A 16,725-nucleotide genomic window follows, 5' to 3' on the forward strand; every position below is an offset into this window, starting at 1 on the left:
TTTTAGAATATATTTTATGAATACCAGTTGAATATTTATTTCAAATATTTATTCTACGTATTTATTGTTCATGATTACCATATGTAAAAATATATTGTATATTATGGATGATGGGTTGCATTATTTAGTCACTATATAGCAGTGGAATTTTGTGTTACATTGTACCTTTAAGATAGAATTTTGGCGCCAAAGAATCTATTTAAACAGGATGGAATGCATTTCTAACTAGTTCTGAAGAAGACCAGATAAGCTTGTTGAAAGCGCTTAACTCCTGCCATCATTTGGCGTCCTTTTTGTTTTTTCTTGTTAGTGTATTGTTTTTGTCGCTAGTGAACAGCCAGTGTTTAATGCACCTTGATGTTGTACCAGTCTGTGTCATTAGAATTAGTTATTGTTTGGCGTTATGTGGATTTAATAAATTGTTTGAAGTTTTACATCGCTGTGGTTACTGGTGACTTCATCGCTTATTGGTGGAACCGGAGTTTTTTGTGGTGATTGGTCATACCATTTCCTTTATTCTTTCAGTCAGGATTAGTACATGGGCATAGCCATTGTGAATTAAGGAAGGTTTTTAGTTGCTTTTTGAAAAGTGGAGTGGATGTCAGGGATGTTAGATTATTAGGAAGCTTGTTCCAAGAGTTTCCAATGGTGTTAGTAAATAGGCAATCGCCAGATTTATTATTGGATTTAAGGGTTTCAACTAGTAACTTATTAACTGAGAGTAGGGTTCTCAGATTTTTATATGGGTTGATAAGGTTAGAGTGTATGGGAGTATTTGTGGGATGATACAAGATCTTGTGGGTGATAGATAATTGCTGAAGAAGAAGCTGGTTTTGCAGTTCCAGCCAGCGTATTTTTTTTTAGATTTTGGCAATGGTAAGTGCGGAATGGAGAACCAGTGGCAAATCTGGCAATGTTATAATACGATTTTTATATATATATATATATATATATATATATATATATATATAATCTGGCAATGTTATAATACAATACAGTTTGAAAGTAAACTGAAGGAATTCACAAGATTAAATCAAATATCTTGTTTCTTATTTGATCTTTTCAGATAACTTATGTACAGGGGTCACTGCATGGTGATTCTTTAGGTTTGGTATGGTTTTAGCAATCATTACAATGTTGAATCACTAAATCACAGGACCAGAAGGTCACAAGATGAGAATGTCAAAGACCATTTGTTCAAACACTCATACTTGCCCCTTCTTCTAGATCCACATTAGCACTTGATCCTGTGTCCCCCGCAGGTCAGGAGATTCAATGTTAGTCATTGTTCAAACAAGTGGTTATCAGCATTCTTATCTTGTGACCTGGTCACATGATTTAGAGATTTGACATTGTAACAATTGCTAAAACCATAGCAGACAGACTCTTTAAATATATCTGTTTGTCTTTTTATATCTATTTCTTCCCATCTTCATTGCTGCAGAGTGTTTTAACTGTCAAACCAGTTTGTTTGCTTGCTTATTTATTTTGCAGAGTCACTTATGGCAACCAGTACCTTGTTTGTTTCTCTTTTTCTTAAAGTGATTTTTTGATATTAGTAAATACAAGTACTTGTTTGTACTTATTTAGCCCATTTATTAATAAAAAGCTTTGAAAACTTTTTATTAAACCATGCCCGAATAAATTTAGTATTTCCTACCATGATATTACCCTTGGGGTAACATGTTTTGGGTCCGCGCACTTTAATGGGGAACCTTTGCACATGTGTTGTGGTGTGCCCATTAAAGTCTATGGATGCAATGCAAGTTTTTACTACAATGGCACCACTAAGGCTAAAGTTTATGTTTTTCCTCAGTGATGTCAGTGAAGAAAATAATGGAATTTTAAAAAGTATTTTTCACCTCAGAAGTGGAGTAAGAAGTTCCCTATTAGTCAGAGGCACTGTTTAGTAGTGTTTTACATCATATGCTGTCCAAAGTTAAGTTAAAAAAATGCTAGAAAATCACGTTAATCAATTCTGGCAAAACCAGACTATTTTAATTTCCCTAGAGAATGGATGAATGAAGTTTTGTTATATGTAGTCCTTTACATATTTTCACTCTCAGACATAGACATTCTAGTCAGCCATTCATTACTGCTACATGCTTGAATACATGTTCAATGCATGCAAAGCTGCAAGGGTAATGGTAAAGTCATGGAGGTTAGGGTGACAAAAAAGGTAACCTTCTGGATGTACATACTTGTTCTGTGACGGACTCCTTTTCTGTATACCTGTAAGAAATCTTGCCCAGGTGTGAGCCCTTGAAAGGACACAATGCTCAAAGGTAGTAAATAGTATTGTTCTAAGTACTGCTGAGCAACATTTGTTCCTGGAGTATTAGTACTGGAGAAACACTAACCCTAGAGGAGTTATCACATTTACTTGTATTAGACATGAACAGCACTAATACATACCTTTGTACGTGGCATTTATTGTGGCACGAACCTTCTAGTCTGTTGCATATACTTATGCAGTTATGCATTTATGAGTAGAGGTGTGAGTAATGCATTGGAGTCTACAGATGGTAATGCAAGTAATGGTAGTGAGACTTAATGAGCAGGGTAAATAACAATGGTAATGTTTTGAAAAAGCAATCAGTGATCGTGAATGTCTCTGCACTGCTAGCCCACCATGACCACCATATAAGTTTACTTAACTCTTATTCTCCCTGTCTGTCTCAGTTTCCATTAGATGCATTCAAGATTTATTATTTTACAGTATTTGGGTGACACTGTTGTCCTTGTCCCTGTGTGACATGCACTTTGTCACTCTACCTAGGTTAGTTTCTCTGTCCTCCAACTATACAGAGATCTTCCTCTACTTCTTTCTGTGTGTCTTTCTAAGAATTGTATACATGATTAGCAAGTCCCTTAAACAGTTCTTCTTCATTACTTTGTTCTGCAGTCTGTGGTGACTGACATGTTTAATCCTCACTTTATCCCCTTCTTATGGTACTCCTGTTACTCAAACATTTGAGTGGTTTTGTAAACATTTTGGCACACTCTTACTTTTTTCTTTCCTGTTATTTGGTGGTAACAATTCCCTGATCTTTACCATACTATCTTCTGGCTGTGAAAGTTTCTGTCTTATTTTTAGTAACATCTCCCTGCACTGTACATTAGTCCCTTGGTAGCTATAATCTTATATTAATAGTCAGCCATGCAAGCAACTGAAAGGTATATTTTCTATTCAACAAAACATCACAAATGAGATATGCTTGAACTGGCTGCCCACAGATGAACTGAGTTTTCAAAAGTGTTGTACTGCACATGTGAAAGACAGATCGATGTAACTTGTTTGATACTGGGGAAGTTTATAAGGATGACATCCACAGTATTGTCCCTTGCATCAAAACTGTGTTTTGTCTTGGTGCAGGAATTCTGATGATACCAAAGTACCTTCCCTTATTATGCATTTGATTTCAGAAAATAAAAGGTAAACTCAAAAAACCTTCTCCAGAGCATAAACTTCTTTTGAAAGACATTAATACATGTAATCTAGTGCAAGCCAAAAATGGGAAATCAAAGAATTCTATATAGCCTGTCTATGGATATTTGAGACTAATTTACTGACAACTAAATCTATGTATGCATTGCAATGCCACAGGCCATCTGCTGATGTGTAAAGATCTGTCAGCTGATGTTTGTACTATGAAACGCCACTGTAAGGGTACTGGACCGTGGATCTTTTAAAACTGAACAATTTATGACTCTGGGTTGGGGGGGCACAATAAGACTGAAAGAAGAACTGGATCAAGTGACTTATTCAACCATAAAAAATAAATAAATAAAAATAAAAAAACAAAAGAAATAAAATAAAATAAAAATAAAAAAGTAAAGATTATTCGACCATAAAACACTGCAAGTGTAGATGAAAGTTTAATCCTTCCACATTTCTATAGTCACATACAATAACTCAATGATATTTTCAAGACACAATAAAGCATGTCTCTGTCTTGCATTATCTCTGATCTGACTTGTAATGCTGTATAGGTTTGGGTGTGTCTTTACATTTTCTTAGCTATTGTGTTTAAAAATGTATATATATTTTTTGGCAAATTTGCATCTGCCTAATTCCCAGGTTGCCTTGCTTGGAAATTGAGTGTGCACAATTCTTCCACAGTTTAACATTATTCTAGTGACTACCCACAAACTAGAACTCACTGAATTACTTAACTGTGAATGAAAGTCAAAGAGACTTAGATCAGCTGTGTGTGTGTGTGTGTGTGTGTGTGTGTGTGTGTGTGTGTCATACCTCCCAACCTCAGCAAAAAATCTGGACAAAGCCTAAAATGATGGGGTGACAGATAGGGACAGATTTTAAATATTGCTCTTAGAAAGATGATAGAATAATATGTTTTGCATCAGCATGAATTTTCTGAAGGATGTGGAGTCTTAAACTCAAATGTATGTCATCATATAATGACTTCAATCTGCAACTATTTGCCAGAAAGGAACAGATTTTTGGAGGAACACACCAAAAATATGAGGCAAACATCTGGACAATCAGTGAAAACCTGTACAGTTGAGAGGTATGGTGTGTGAGTGGGGGCTGTCTTCTCTCTGCTGTCCCCCTTATGAAAATTAGTGACTTAATAGTTGGACCTTAAATCAAATAAATCAAATTCTCATCCTGAAATTGTTTCAGTTTCAAAAACAGGAGTTCAGTGCAGTTGTTTTGTAAACTTCCGTTCAATGAGTTATAATGCCATCTTTTAATAAATTATACCAGCTGCAGTCTTTCTCTACCCAGGAGTGCTGTTTTCCTTCTGCGAGGTTCCACTGGACTGCATCAGATCTGCTCCTCATGTATGTTCAATTCTCTTTTTACAGTCACTATAGCTTCCTTTAATTCCCACAACACCTGTCTTCAGTGTGCAGTGTGTGTATAATTTATGCTTTATCTTGCATTATTTGGTCTTGTGTTGATTCTGCAAGACTTTTAATGAAAGGTGGCAATTCAGTGTATTTAGGGAATAATAAAGTACAGTAAACAAAGAAATATTATCAGCAGCACAGTAGGGCACTTGGTATACCAAGTCAAAACAGTTTATTCCCTGATTATGTTCACAGCTGAACTATCTTTCTTTCTTATTTTTCAGTACTAGCTTGAAATATACATCAGATAAAAGCGAGATCATTTCAGGCACTAGTACTTTTGTGGTGAACAGCTTCATTACATTCCCCAAAAAATCTTAAATCTCTCCAAATCTGTTTTCTCTCTGTTTATATGACAACAAAAATGCACAATCTACCACTAGACTGTTATTTTCTACAATTATTGCAAATGTGTGCTTAGCCACACAAACCTTCTTCTCATCCAGAAAATACATACTGGTCTCATTATCTCCTTGTGGGGGGTTACGATACAGCTCTCGAATACCTTACAGAGTTCGTACATGTTCCAAGTTTATATTAGATTAACAGATGGGTTAATCACCTGGGTCCATCTGATCTTTTTCTCAGGTTGCACACTCTTGCTGAGGAAATGATTAAAGTAGACAGCCTAAGTGGTAAGTGGATAGATAAGAAGTCCTCCTGCTTGTAACACCTGCCTTTCTATAGATTTTATACTTGTGACATTTAAACTGTTTCACACAGTTTCATTGTGTATGCCTCCTATCTCACAGATGCAGAGTGACAAAATGTTGATTTACATAACAAAGTATGGTATTTTTGCCTCTTATCATGTCATGTGGAACACTGTGTCTACAACCAATGGGCCTAGCTTATGTCTTTTTTATGGTGCTTTTAACCATCACACTATATGTGAAGTACCAGCAGAGCTTTAAGACTAATGGTACATTTAGCTGATACTTCAACCAGGTCTAGTTTAGTTGATAGACTTTTTAAAATGTCGAAATTCACATGGTTGAGACCATATGACTGACATTTTAAAAAGTTGAATGGATTGTACTAAGACTGCGGTACAGTGGAGACTGGGCAATGTGCCCTTTTCCCCACTGCAGTAATATCTCAGAGTTGGCATATATAATATGCAGGCAGCATGGTGTTGCAGAGGGGCTTGCCCGCCCTGCAAAATTCTGTTTGTGTTTGTCTTCTTGTTTTTTGACTTTTTTAAAATGTCGATCACATGGTCCTGACCATGCTCATTTCAATATTTTAAAAAAGGTGATCAACTAAACTGATCCATTTTATTCATTTTATATTTGCTGACTGTAAGTGCATCACTGTCAGCTGTTAAGAGACCACAACTGGTACGTTATACAAACATTTCATATTTGAGCTACAGAGTAATGAGCAAACAATAATTTGTCGAGCCACATAGACCTCGACTCTACAAATCATTGAATATTTTTCATTGAAATCCAACCAGCAAAACACCCTTTCTTGTGCTAAATGCATCCTGCAAGGGAGGGGGGTTCGAGTCTTATTTCTCTTATGCAGTCTGACAATAGGCTATGACTCCTTAGTTGGGTTTCAAAGCAAAAGCTGCCAACCTGTTGTAATTCTACTATCAGAGAATTGACAAATTGCATGGCACCCAGAGTAATAGGCCTCTGTATAGCAAGAAAAGTGATTGTGCACAGAGCCATGGTAGGGGTATAATTTCTGCTTACGGTAGCTACCATATATAACAAGTAGCAGAGCTCAGCTATGTGAAGGGTACTTATAAAACTATCATGATATTGCCATTCTGAGAGTTGAAACTGCACAACTGCTTGCATTTAACATTTTTTCCTGGGACCCACTGTCTTGGCACTTACTTAAGGCTTATCATTGCATATTCCTTAATTGCTTAATGCTATATTCTGCGCATACCGAGATTTGTATTTTGTGAGGTGTACATCCTTACTGTATCATAGCAGTTACTGTCACATCCTCTTGTCCCCTACTGCGCATTATTTGGCTGGACTTGATTGTTGCAACTGCAATTACTGTTCTTACTATCCCTGTCAGTTGTACTTATCTTGTCTCTGCTGTTCATTGTTATTATTGTATGCCAGAAAACAAGACGCTTGCATCTAGTATGCATACCACATAACAAAAATTTTACTGCAAGCAGGTCAAGAGTGGTCTACTCATAGACTTCTGTTTCTCTCTCTCTGCTCCCCACTTTTTTCCATATTTGTGCTCAAGACACTATAAAGGCAAAACTCAGTGTAACTATACACATGATATAAATGTTTTTTTCTGCAAATGATTCTGTCCAGATATTTTCATAACTATAAACAAGCTTTCACTCTCTGGAGAATTGGTTTACATTCAGTGAGACTTCAATCTTCAATCCACCTGAAAGAAAGACAACTTTATAGCATTTCTTTCTTTTTTTCTTGTTTTAAGCTATGTGACACCTTTTAAGACTTTCTACCTTTCATGGTTCTGATACAGAAATGGCTCCCTGATTTAGTACTTAAATATTCTTCTTGCGTGGATGCAAACCTGAATATACTGTAAATATATATATATATATATATATATATAAATATATGTATACATACATATATATATATTTTATATATATATATATATATATATATACATATATATATGTATGTATATAGATAAACACATACACACACACACACACACACACACGCACACACACACATGTGTTTATATATATATATATATATATATATATATATATATATATATATATACTAAAACCAGGTCTGAAGGAAATGAGTATCAAACACTAGCCCTCGCTCGTACGACTGCTCGGCCAACCAACCTTGGAACAAACACAAAAAAGGCCAGCAAGATAGTTTCACCGTTTAATATAAGGCGAAAAAAAAGGACAAAATTTCCAGATTCAAATATTCATACTAGTTTCGGCACCAGCCTTCATCAGTGAGTAAAAAAATGTTCAAAATCCAATAACAGGGTCAGTATAAATACTATTGTGAACCAATAGGAAAATAGACATTCTCATCAGGCTCCTGAAACAGATTTAAAGCAACACAGCAAAATATATATACAACATATTGCTTATACAAGTATGCTTAAACCAAATAATCATGCCTAATGCAAAATAATCCAGGGCAAATCAATAAATAATGTTTGCCAGCATAATAGAAAATATTAGTTTATATGGTGTTGTATTAGGTATGAAAATAAATGGCATGAATACAATATGTATGGCTATATGGTCAAAAGTTCATTGTCACGATAACATGATTTATAAATGGTCATTAAGACCAGGAGGAAATAGGGCTCCAAGATGTGTAATCCAATATCTTTCTTTGTGGGTTAAAATACCTTGCCATCCTGTCTGATTTTGCCTGTTACCTGTAATTTTGTCTATAATAGTAAACAAACCTAGCACTGGGATGTTTGACTGCATGTAAATATAATGCATTAGATGTTTTGTGATTATGAATATCACTGCGATGTTCCCCGATTCTGATACATAATGAACGTGATGTTTTGCCAACATAAAATGACTTGCATTGGCATGTAGCCAGATATATAACCCAGCTAGTTGAACAATTGCCAAAAACCCTAATGTCATATACTTTACTAGTATTGGAACTTGTAAATTGTTTTAGCTGATTGACTTGAACACAAGATATACAATGTCCACATCTGAATGTTCCCAATAACTCATCCCCCATGATGGTTAGTTGTTTATATTTAGCTGCCCCACTTTCTCTATGCTTATAGTGGGAAAACAAAGTACCCAACGTTTTGCCATGTCTGAATGAAAATGAGCACTGATTGTCCAGGATACCCCTCAAAAAATCATTAGCTAATAAGATGTTCCAATTTTTGTTAACAGCTTGCCTAACTGTTTGATGGTTTTTGCCTAGGGTGGTAATTAATCTAATATTTGGGCTATTAGGATTTTGACTCTTGTCCCTGTATTCCAACAATGTATTTCTTTCCTGTTTGTCTGACCAAATCCTAGCAGATTCAATGTCAGAAATACAATAACCCCTGTCCAAGAATCTGGATTTTAAATCAGCTTTGGCAGCTGTATAATCCTGTTGACAAGAATTAATTCTCCGAATTCTCAAATATTGAGATTTAGGGATGTTCCGGATGGTGTGACGTGGGTGCATACTCTTGGCATGTAATAAGGTATTAAACTGGGGATATTTCTGATGGATTTTGGTGTTAAGTGTGTGGTCACTGTTGCGATATACAGTGACATCCAAAAACGTTATCATCTCCCTGTGAAATGTAACAGAAAATTCAATCCCCCAAATGTTATTATTGAGATGTTCCAAAAATTCCTGAAGATAGTCAGCATCCGCACGCCACACCATCCAACAATCATCTAAATATCTCCTCCATATGTCCATTTCTACAAGGTATATGTTGTGTAGAGGATTGTAAATCAGGCATTCCTCAAGGTAGGCCATAAAAAGATCTGCATAAATGGGGGCAAAAGAGGCCCCCATGGCCGTACCTTGGAGTTGCCAATAGCAATCACCTTGGAAATAGAACACATTTTTGGTCAAAACATGTTCTGTTAGGCAAATAAGCAAAGTGTTGAAACCCGGAGAATAAAGTTCTGCTTTGGCAAGCCAATATTCTACAGCTTGAAGCCCAGCCCAATGTGGAATACTGATATAGAGAGATTTTACATCCAAAGTGCACATTATCCAGTGGGGCTCTAGCTGACTGTCCTGAATAATTTGCAAAAATTGTGTGGTATCCTGGATTCTTGCTCTAACTTGTGGCAACAAGGGTTTGAGAAATTGGGTGAGAAATGCGGACAATGGTTCAGTAAGGGAACCATGGCCAGAGACAATAGGCCTACCTGGTGGATGTGTGATAGATTTATGTATTTTTGGTAGTAAATACAAAATTTGTCTATCTGGATCTTTAACCTGTAAATGTTGAACAATTTTAGACGTGATGATACCCTCCTCCAATGCAGATTGTAAAAACAGGTCAATCTCATTCTTAAATTGCATAGTGGGATCAATCCCCATTTTCATATAGCAATGTCTATCAGATAATTGCCGTAAACCCTCATTCACATAATAGTCCATATTCAAAATCACTACTGCACCCCCCTTATCTGCTTGGAGAATTGCTATATTATGATTACCTCTAAGTTCCGATAGAGCCACCCTTTCTGAAGAGGTGACATTATCCCTGCTAGTAGCAACTTCAAAAAGGGGAAAATGTAGATCTTTTAACACCGCTTGTTGAAAAATGGCTACATTTTTATTCATGGGCGGCTGAAAGGTGGATTTATGGAAGGTAAAATCAGTAGATCTTTGAACATTGGAACTGTCCTGTTCAGAAAAAAACAGTTTAAGATTAAGTCTACGACAAAAATCAATGACATCTAATGAAGTTTGGTATTCATCAGAAAAAAAGCTGGGAACAAAATTTAACCCTTTATTTAGAACTTGTTCTTGTTCATATGTAAGTACATGGTCTGATAGATTCAAAACATTTTGAAAAACTTGTGTATTTACTTCAGTAGTGCCTGTATAAGTCCCGTCATGGAATCCGTAGATATGTTTGTTTCTATGTTTCCTCCCCCCTCTGGATTTCCTACCATATCTAAAGGGTATTGAGTGTTAGTTTTCTTTTTGAGTGGAGAATTGACAGTATTGGCATATTCACTGTCAGTATTAGATGACTCCTCCCCTGAGGTACTGGTGTGAAATTGGTCCCTGTTTTTTAATATAGATCTGGGCCTTTTTCTGGTCCTGCCCCTATTCACATTGGGACATTATCCTGAAACCTCACAGTTCTTTGGGCTTGAAATGGATGTCCCTTTTCATAATCATTGATATCTCGATTACATTTCTTTATTTTTCTATCTCTAATAGTTTTGTCATAAGAAGTCAGCTCCCTGGATAACCTATCCAAATATTCCAAATACTTGGGACTGGATTCATGCTTCTTGCATTCTTTTGCTAGATCCTTAACTTTTGAAAGACATAATTCAATTGTTCTTTCATAATATGAAGCTAGGATTTTTACAAAAACCATAGAACCCTCTCTAAGTGCTGCATCCCATTCATCCGTAAGCCTCTGTTCAGATCTGCTTACAAGTGGATGCAATTTTATCCGTAGTCCTCTTGGTGCCATATTTTTGTGAAGATAGGCTTTGAATAGCCAAATATTGGCTCTCAATCAAAAGAGACTTCACAATTGTCTATTGGATTTATAACAGGTTGGATGGGGTTGCTGCTTGGGACTTGATTAAGACCAAAAATTGCCAAATGAGGACAGAAGGTGGGGGTGAGAATCCAACACTAGCTTACTCATCCTAGGTGGAGGGAAGTGGTCCAAGTCTCTGTGACCCTGGAATCTATTGGAGTGGGAGGTGCATGATATTTATCATACAGGCTTGGGGCATTCTCTTGCCTCATATGGGAAGCCTTTGCAGGCCTCTGCATATGCTGTTAGGGTAGGAGATTAGGGTCGGAAAATGGAAAATCTCTTATGGCCGCCTGGATGACAGCTACACTACACCTGACTTTTGCCTCGGTGATGTTGAATAAATAAGCATGGTCATAGTTTGAGGACTAGACTATCAATAGTCAAGGAGGACAGCTAAAAGTATTTGAAAACACATACTACTTCAATAACAAGGTCCTTGGTAAATGTGGATTCTCAATAGACAATTGTACATGCTAAGTCCATGTCTAATACTTGTGCTGAAAAATGGGATGCAACCAGTCATTTTAATCATTGCTGCTCTAACTTTTACAACACCATACATATCAAACATTATCAGGCCAGATATGTGTAATGAAGCAATGACCTCAGTTACATGTCGGTCCTGATAGTGATCAAATCAATATGGAGTACTTGCGGCAAAACGTTGATATTCTTTACTCCATTAGATAAATCATAATGAACACTGTGTGATCACACATATATTTCACTGCAGCACTACTATAGATATAAAGCAAAAAAAAAAAAACATAAAAAAATACTAGAATGCTAAAAAGTACTAAAATGCACAACTCAGTTCAGGGGTTTCTCCTGAATTAGCAGGTCCTGCTATATGGTGTGGATGGCACTGCAGTCATGCTACAGTAAGTTTTAACTCTTCTTACTGTAGCATCATCCTATACATTTTCTTTTTATATGTGGCATCTGCTGTAAACTAGCTGAGAATGTGGTACCTCTGGTGATGTTCAAAACACATTTGTCAGCATATTTCACGTTTTTGTAGCAGGATCCATGGCACATGAAGATAGGCTTCTGATTATGATTCGGCTTACCTGTGTTCAGTTTGTGGCCTAAGTGCTGGTGGATATGGCAGAAAGGATGGGAAGAAACTGGCTGCTGTAGGGTTACCATTTTGGGAGTAGCAGAAGGTGTGCATCTCAAAGACATGTGTTCTACTATAAGACTGTCAAGTGCAGAACAGGGAACTTAGAAGGCAGTGTCACTTTCCTAGGTGAAACTGGGATAAAAGTGAAGGACTGAGTCAGTGAATGATGTCTCCACATTGTACCCCAAAGCGGTGAGCAAGACATACAAGGGAAGACTGAAAAAAGTCAATCTCCCTAGGATGGTGGACTATTACCACATAGCTTTTATCCCCCACCAGCAATGACTGTGATAAGAAAGACTACAGAAACAGGTCAAATGAGAGACTGAGGGTCAAAAAGAGTATGCTAAATGTAATTGCACATTGTTCTGTTTGTTTTGATGTACACATCTTGTTTTATTCTCCTGTCGTCCTCTAAGTCTACCATAAGAGAGATTCCTCTGATTTGATTAGTGGGACTACGGTTATCAGTGAATGAATGAAGGAAAGGAACTCGGTAAATAAAAAAGAGCTCCAGCAGGGACACTTCCATGCAGTTAATAAAACAACTTGTGTATCTCAGCATATTAGTGGCTTGCACATTGCCTTAAGAACGTTATGCCCCCTGAAGTAATTATGAAAAGCTCATTTTTCCTGGGATCCTCATGCTGTCTGGTTTTCATTAGTATCTATATTTTGCGATGAAATCTCTGAGAGATTGTGTGAAGTGTTCTTTGTGTTTTCCTAGGTCAGTACTATTTGCTTGGAAGATTTGGAACCATGGGGAGTATAAGTCACACTGCCAATTTTATGTTCTCTCTTTCAGCATATATTCTGCTTCATGTTCCCTGTATAAAGTTTTAAAAGGTATTGGTGTGATATAGTCAAAGCTTCAACATCTCCAAGACCTACTCCATGTAAAATAAAAATTCATTTTTAATGTATAATAATTACTGTAGTTTTAGCATTCCTCTTGCTTTTTGTATTTAAACTGCTGCATTCAGATACCCAGCTAGCCTTGTACATCCCTCACTTTCTTCGTATCTGCACTTTCCAACTAACCATTGTTTGCCCTCCTGCGATGATGGACATTTACTCCCCTCCCCTTCCTGCATTTGTTTGGTGGTATGCTTGCTTGCAGCTCCCTCCCCTTCACAATTCCTTTCATTTTCTACTTAGTTTACTCCTGATTTTTCTTACCCTTATTCATTTCTTTGGCAATATTTTTATAGGCATACACCTGTGCAGCTCCCATAACTGTTTCTATATCTTTGAGAGCAGGTGTTTTTTTTTCTCCACTTCCCTTGTATGTATACTTGCTCTTCATGAGTATTGTTTTTTTTTAACCTTATGTAGCTAATTCCAACAGTACTGCAGTAAACGTTTTCTTTCTCTCTCACTCGTTGCATACTCTCAGTATGTAAAGGTTTGATGTTTGGGGTGTACATGCTTTTTAGTAATGTAAGAACAGCTATTATACCATGCGATGTTCACAAAAGCCGATAAACGTGTATGCTGATTGGCTAATCCAACCAGCGTGCACATAGTAAATTGTACAATAAATAACGGAAAAAGTCCGGTCGCGAAAATATCATGCTGCGGCGACAGCAAATAAACATAACCAAATGTAACACCAAAAACACCTAACAATTACACCTAATCACACAAAACTAACCAATTCCCTTATTACAGTCCTCAGTCCCTCACCTCGAATACTAATAAAATAAAATGTCATGCAGTCGCAAATACACCACACACACTACATAACCACCACTTATAATACAATAAAAGCAAGCATTCTGATAAAACCATTCACTCAGCTATATTCCCTACAATAGCTATACACAAACAACTCCAAAAATGTACACACTAAAAGTAAATACAGCACACATCCCTCGCAAAGTCAAAAACACACACCATACCTAACTTCCACATCAGCATACACCTTCTAAAAGTGCATACACCAATTAGTAAAACTACATATTTAAAAAAAAGTTATACAAATTAAAACTACACCACATTTCTAACATACCTATAAGTACTAAAACATAACTACACGTTATAAAGTTCTAAACTGCTTAAACTATGTTATACCAAGCACCACCTAGCCCTTTTGATTACATCCCTTCAAAAACCTGCACGAGCCCTGTTAAACAGAAACACTACAAACGCAGACAGGAAAAAACACCCAAACAAGAGGCACCATAGATAGAAAATAATAAAAAAAAATATCTACTAATATAATTATTTCCTAACATTTCCTGAAAAATTAAAAAATAACATGTATTTAAATTAAAACAGAAATAAACAATAAACACAAACTGAACGTGTGGACTATTTTATCTCACAAAAAGTGGAAGAATACAAAGAAAAGCAAACAAAAACCTAAATAACAACAATACAAAGATAATACAAAACTAACTAACACCATAGTATAATAGCAATAACCCACTTCTGGGTGTGGGTAATGCTGGATTTACCCACGGTTGTCTTTGTTTGGTCCCGAGAACGAAGCCCTCAGGACCAAACCACACCAACCGTGGGTAAATCCAGCATTACCCACACCCAGGCGTGGGTTATTGCTATACTCATCCAAGGTGTGCCATGTGTGACGCATTTTAAATACTGCTATAAAATTGTGCTACTCTGTTGCCTGTATCCTTACAGTTATGTGCATTGCCTGTGTTTCCATTTATTCTAAATCACTCTGTATGATAATTAACAGTACTTCTCAACAAAATATGTTAGCAGGCAGTAATATAAACAAAAAACAGAGACTACAAATTGGTTTCTTTACCTTTAAGCAGTTGACTACCTCTGCAGAATGACTAGGCCCTTCCAGGCTATAAGCTTTTCTGAACATTCTGAAACAAATAAAAAAACAAGTAACATTAGTTTCTCCACTAACCAAGCGATGGCAATAAGAACACAAAATATTTTCTCTTACCTTTCCACAAAAATGCCAGCCTGTACTGCATGGACAATGCTACGGAACTTTGGCTTTTCATCAGACCGTCTTCCTGAGGATCTTGTTTGTTGCGTAAAAGTAGCTGCCAGCCAGTCACGCACCTCTGAAGGCACTGCATCTGATTTGATCTCCTGGAGTTCATCCTCTGTGTCCAGAATTTGTCTGAAAATGAGTAAAAGAATGATTAATACTTTTACTAATTAGAAGCCCTTTATTTATTTATTCCATTTGTTTAACCAGGTAGTTAGTACAAGAAGACTATGAAACTTTGAACGCGATATGGACACATTTATTGAAGGGTCTATATTAGAACATCAAAGTTTCAAAATTCGAATGTTCTAATATCGACCCCTATTCAGCGAAAGTTGAAAACATCGAACATACAGAACAGTGAATTTTTTCCTAGGGAAAAAATTTGCTGTTCCAAAACACATACACACAACACAAGCACACCAAAAAAACAGCAATCCACACACATACACATAAAATCTTACACCTAACCCTACACTAAACTATACACACACCACTAACTATCCACTTACCTTAATCCAAACCCTAACCCTAAGGTCCATCACTATCGCAAACTCACCTCACCTCACCCATGCCCTAACCCTAACTCACCTACCCCGCCCTAACCCTCACACCCACACACACACTTACCTGACCCGCGCCCTAACCCTAACTCACCTAACCCGCCCTAACCCTCACGTCCACACAATTGCACACATACCTAACCCACACCCAAACCCTAACTAACCTAACCCACACTCAATCGCACACTTACCTGAACCTGACTCGTAACTTTCCATCACAGTGCTGAAAATATGGAAGCAACAGAAACGGACAACCAAATTCTTTCCCTAGGAAAAAGTTCAGTTTTCTGTTGCTTCGATATTTTCAGCTTTTGCTGAATAGGGGTCGATATTAGAACATTCGAAGTTTTGAAACTTTGATGTTCTAATATAGACCTTTATTGAAGTACATGGAGCAGAAGTTATGCATGTACAAAAGTCACATAAATATGTACAGCATAAAACGAATATATAGTAAACAGAGAGTACAATGCCATGTGTGTTAAACCAAAATCTACAAGCAATCTCCGTGGTATTCCCGAAGTCTCAAAACAACCCACTAAAGTGTAGTGGGTCCACAAACAGAACAGTGTAAGAAACTTCTCTGTGTGGGAGATTTTCAGTCCATATATTTCTAGTTAATCAGTGTATATTAATCAGATCAGACAATAGTAGTAGAAGTAGTGAACTTAAACTTGTCTTAAGTCAAAACAAAACCAAAACAAAAAATAATAATAGAAAATATATAATTGCACAGCATTACTAAGTATTCGAAAGTAATCCAAGCAAGGCAGGCAGTCTGTTTCCAGTCGAAATCCTTTATTAAGTACACATACTAAATGCAGAGTAAAATATGCAATAGATAGAAAATATGACAGTTAATATATTAAGTGCTTCAGCAAATCATTCCATGATCTTGTAAGTTTTCACTATGTTTTATAAGTCTACTCTTTGCTTACTTGGAATAAAGCAAATTAATATCCCAG

At 36.6% G+C, this 16,725-nt stretch overlaps 1 protein-coding gene across 2 annotated transcripts in view; it reads right to left on the minus strand.

The window, feature by feature from the left end:
- Positions 1-16,725, minus strand: part of PDE1B (phosphodiesterase 1B) — a 1,856,783-nt gene that overhangs the window by 722,604 nt on the left and 1,117,454 nt on the right. For both annotated transcript variants that reach the window (XM_044083973.1, XM_044083974.1), the window contains exons 3-4: positions 15,147-15,329; positions 14,997-15,063 (exon numbers count right to left, since the gene is read on the minus strand). In XM_044083973.1, the coding sequence (XP_043939908.1) occupies positions 14,997-15,063; positions 15,147-15,329 (250 nt within the window). The remainder of the gene's footprint in view (positions 1-14,996; positions 15,064-15,146; positions 15,330-16,725) is intronic.

This window comes from Protopterus annectens, chromosome 9.part0, assembly GCF_019279795.1.
Source record: "Protopterus annectens isolate FY-2018-M chromosome 9.part0, PAN1.0, whole genome shotgun sequence".
Lineage (NCBI taxonomy): Eukaryota > Metazoa > Chordata > Ceratodontiformes > Protopteridae > Protopterus > Protopterus annectens.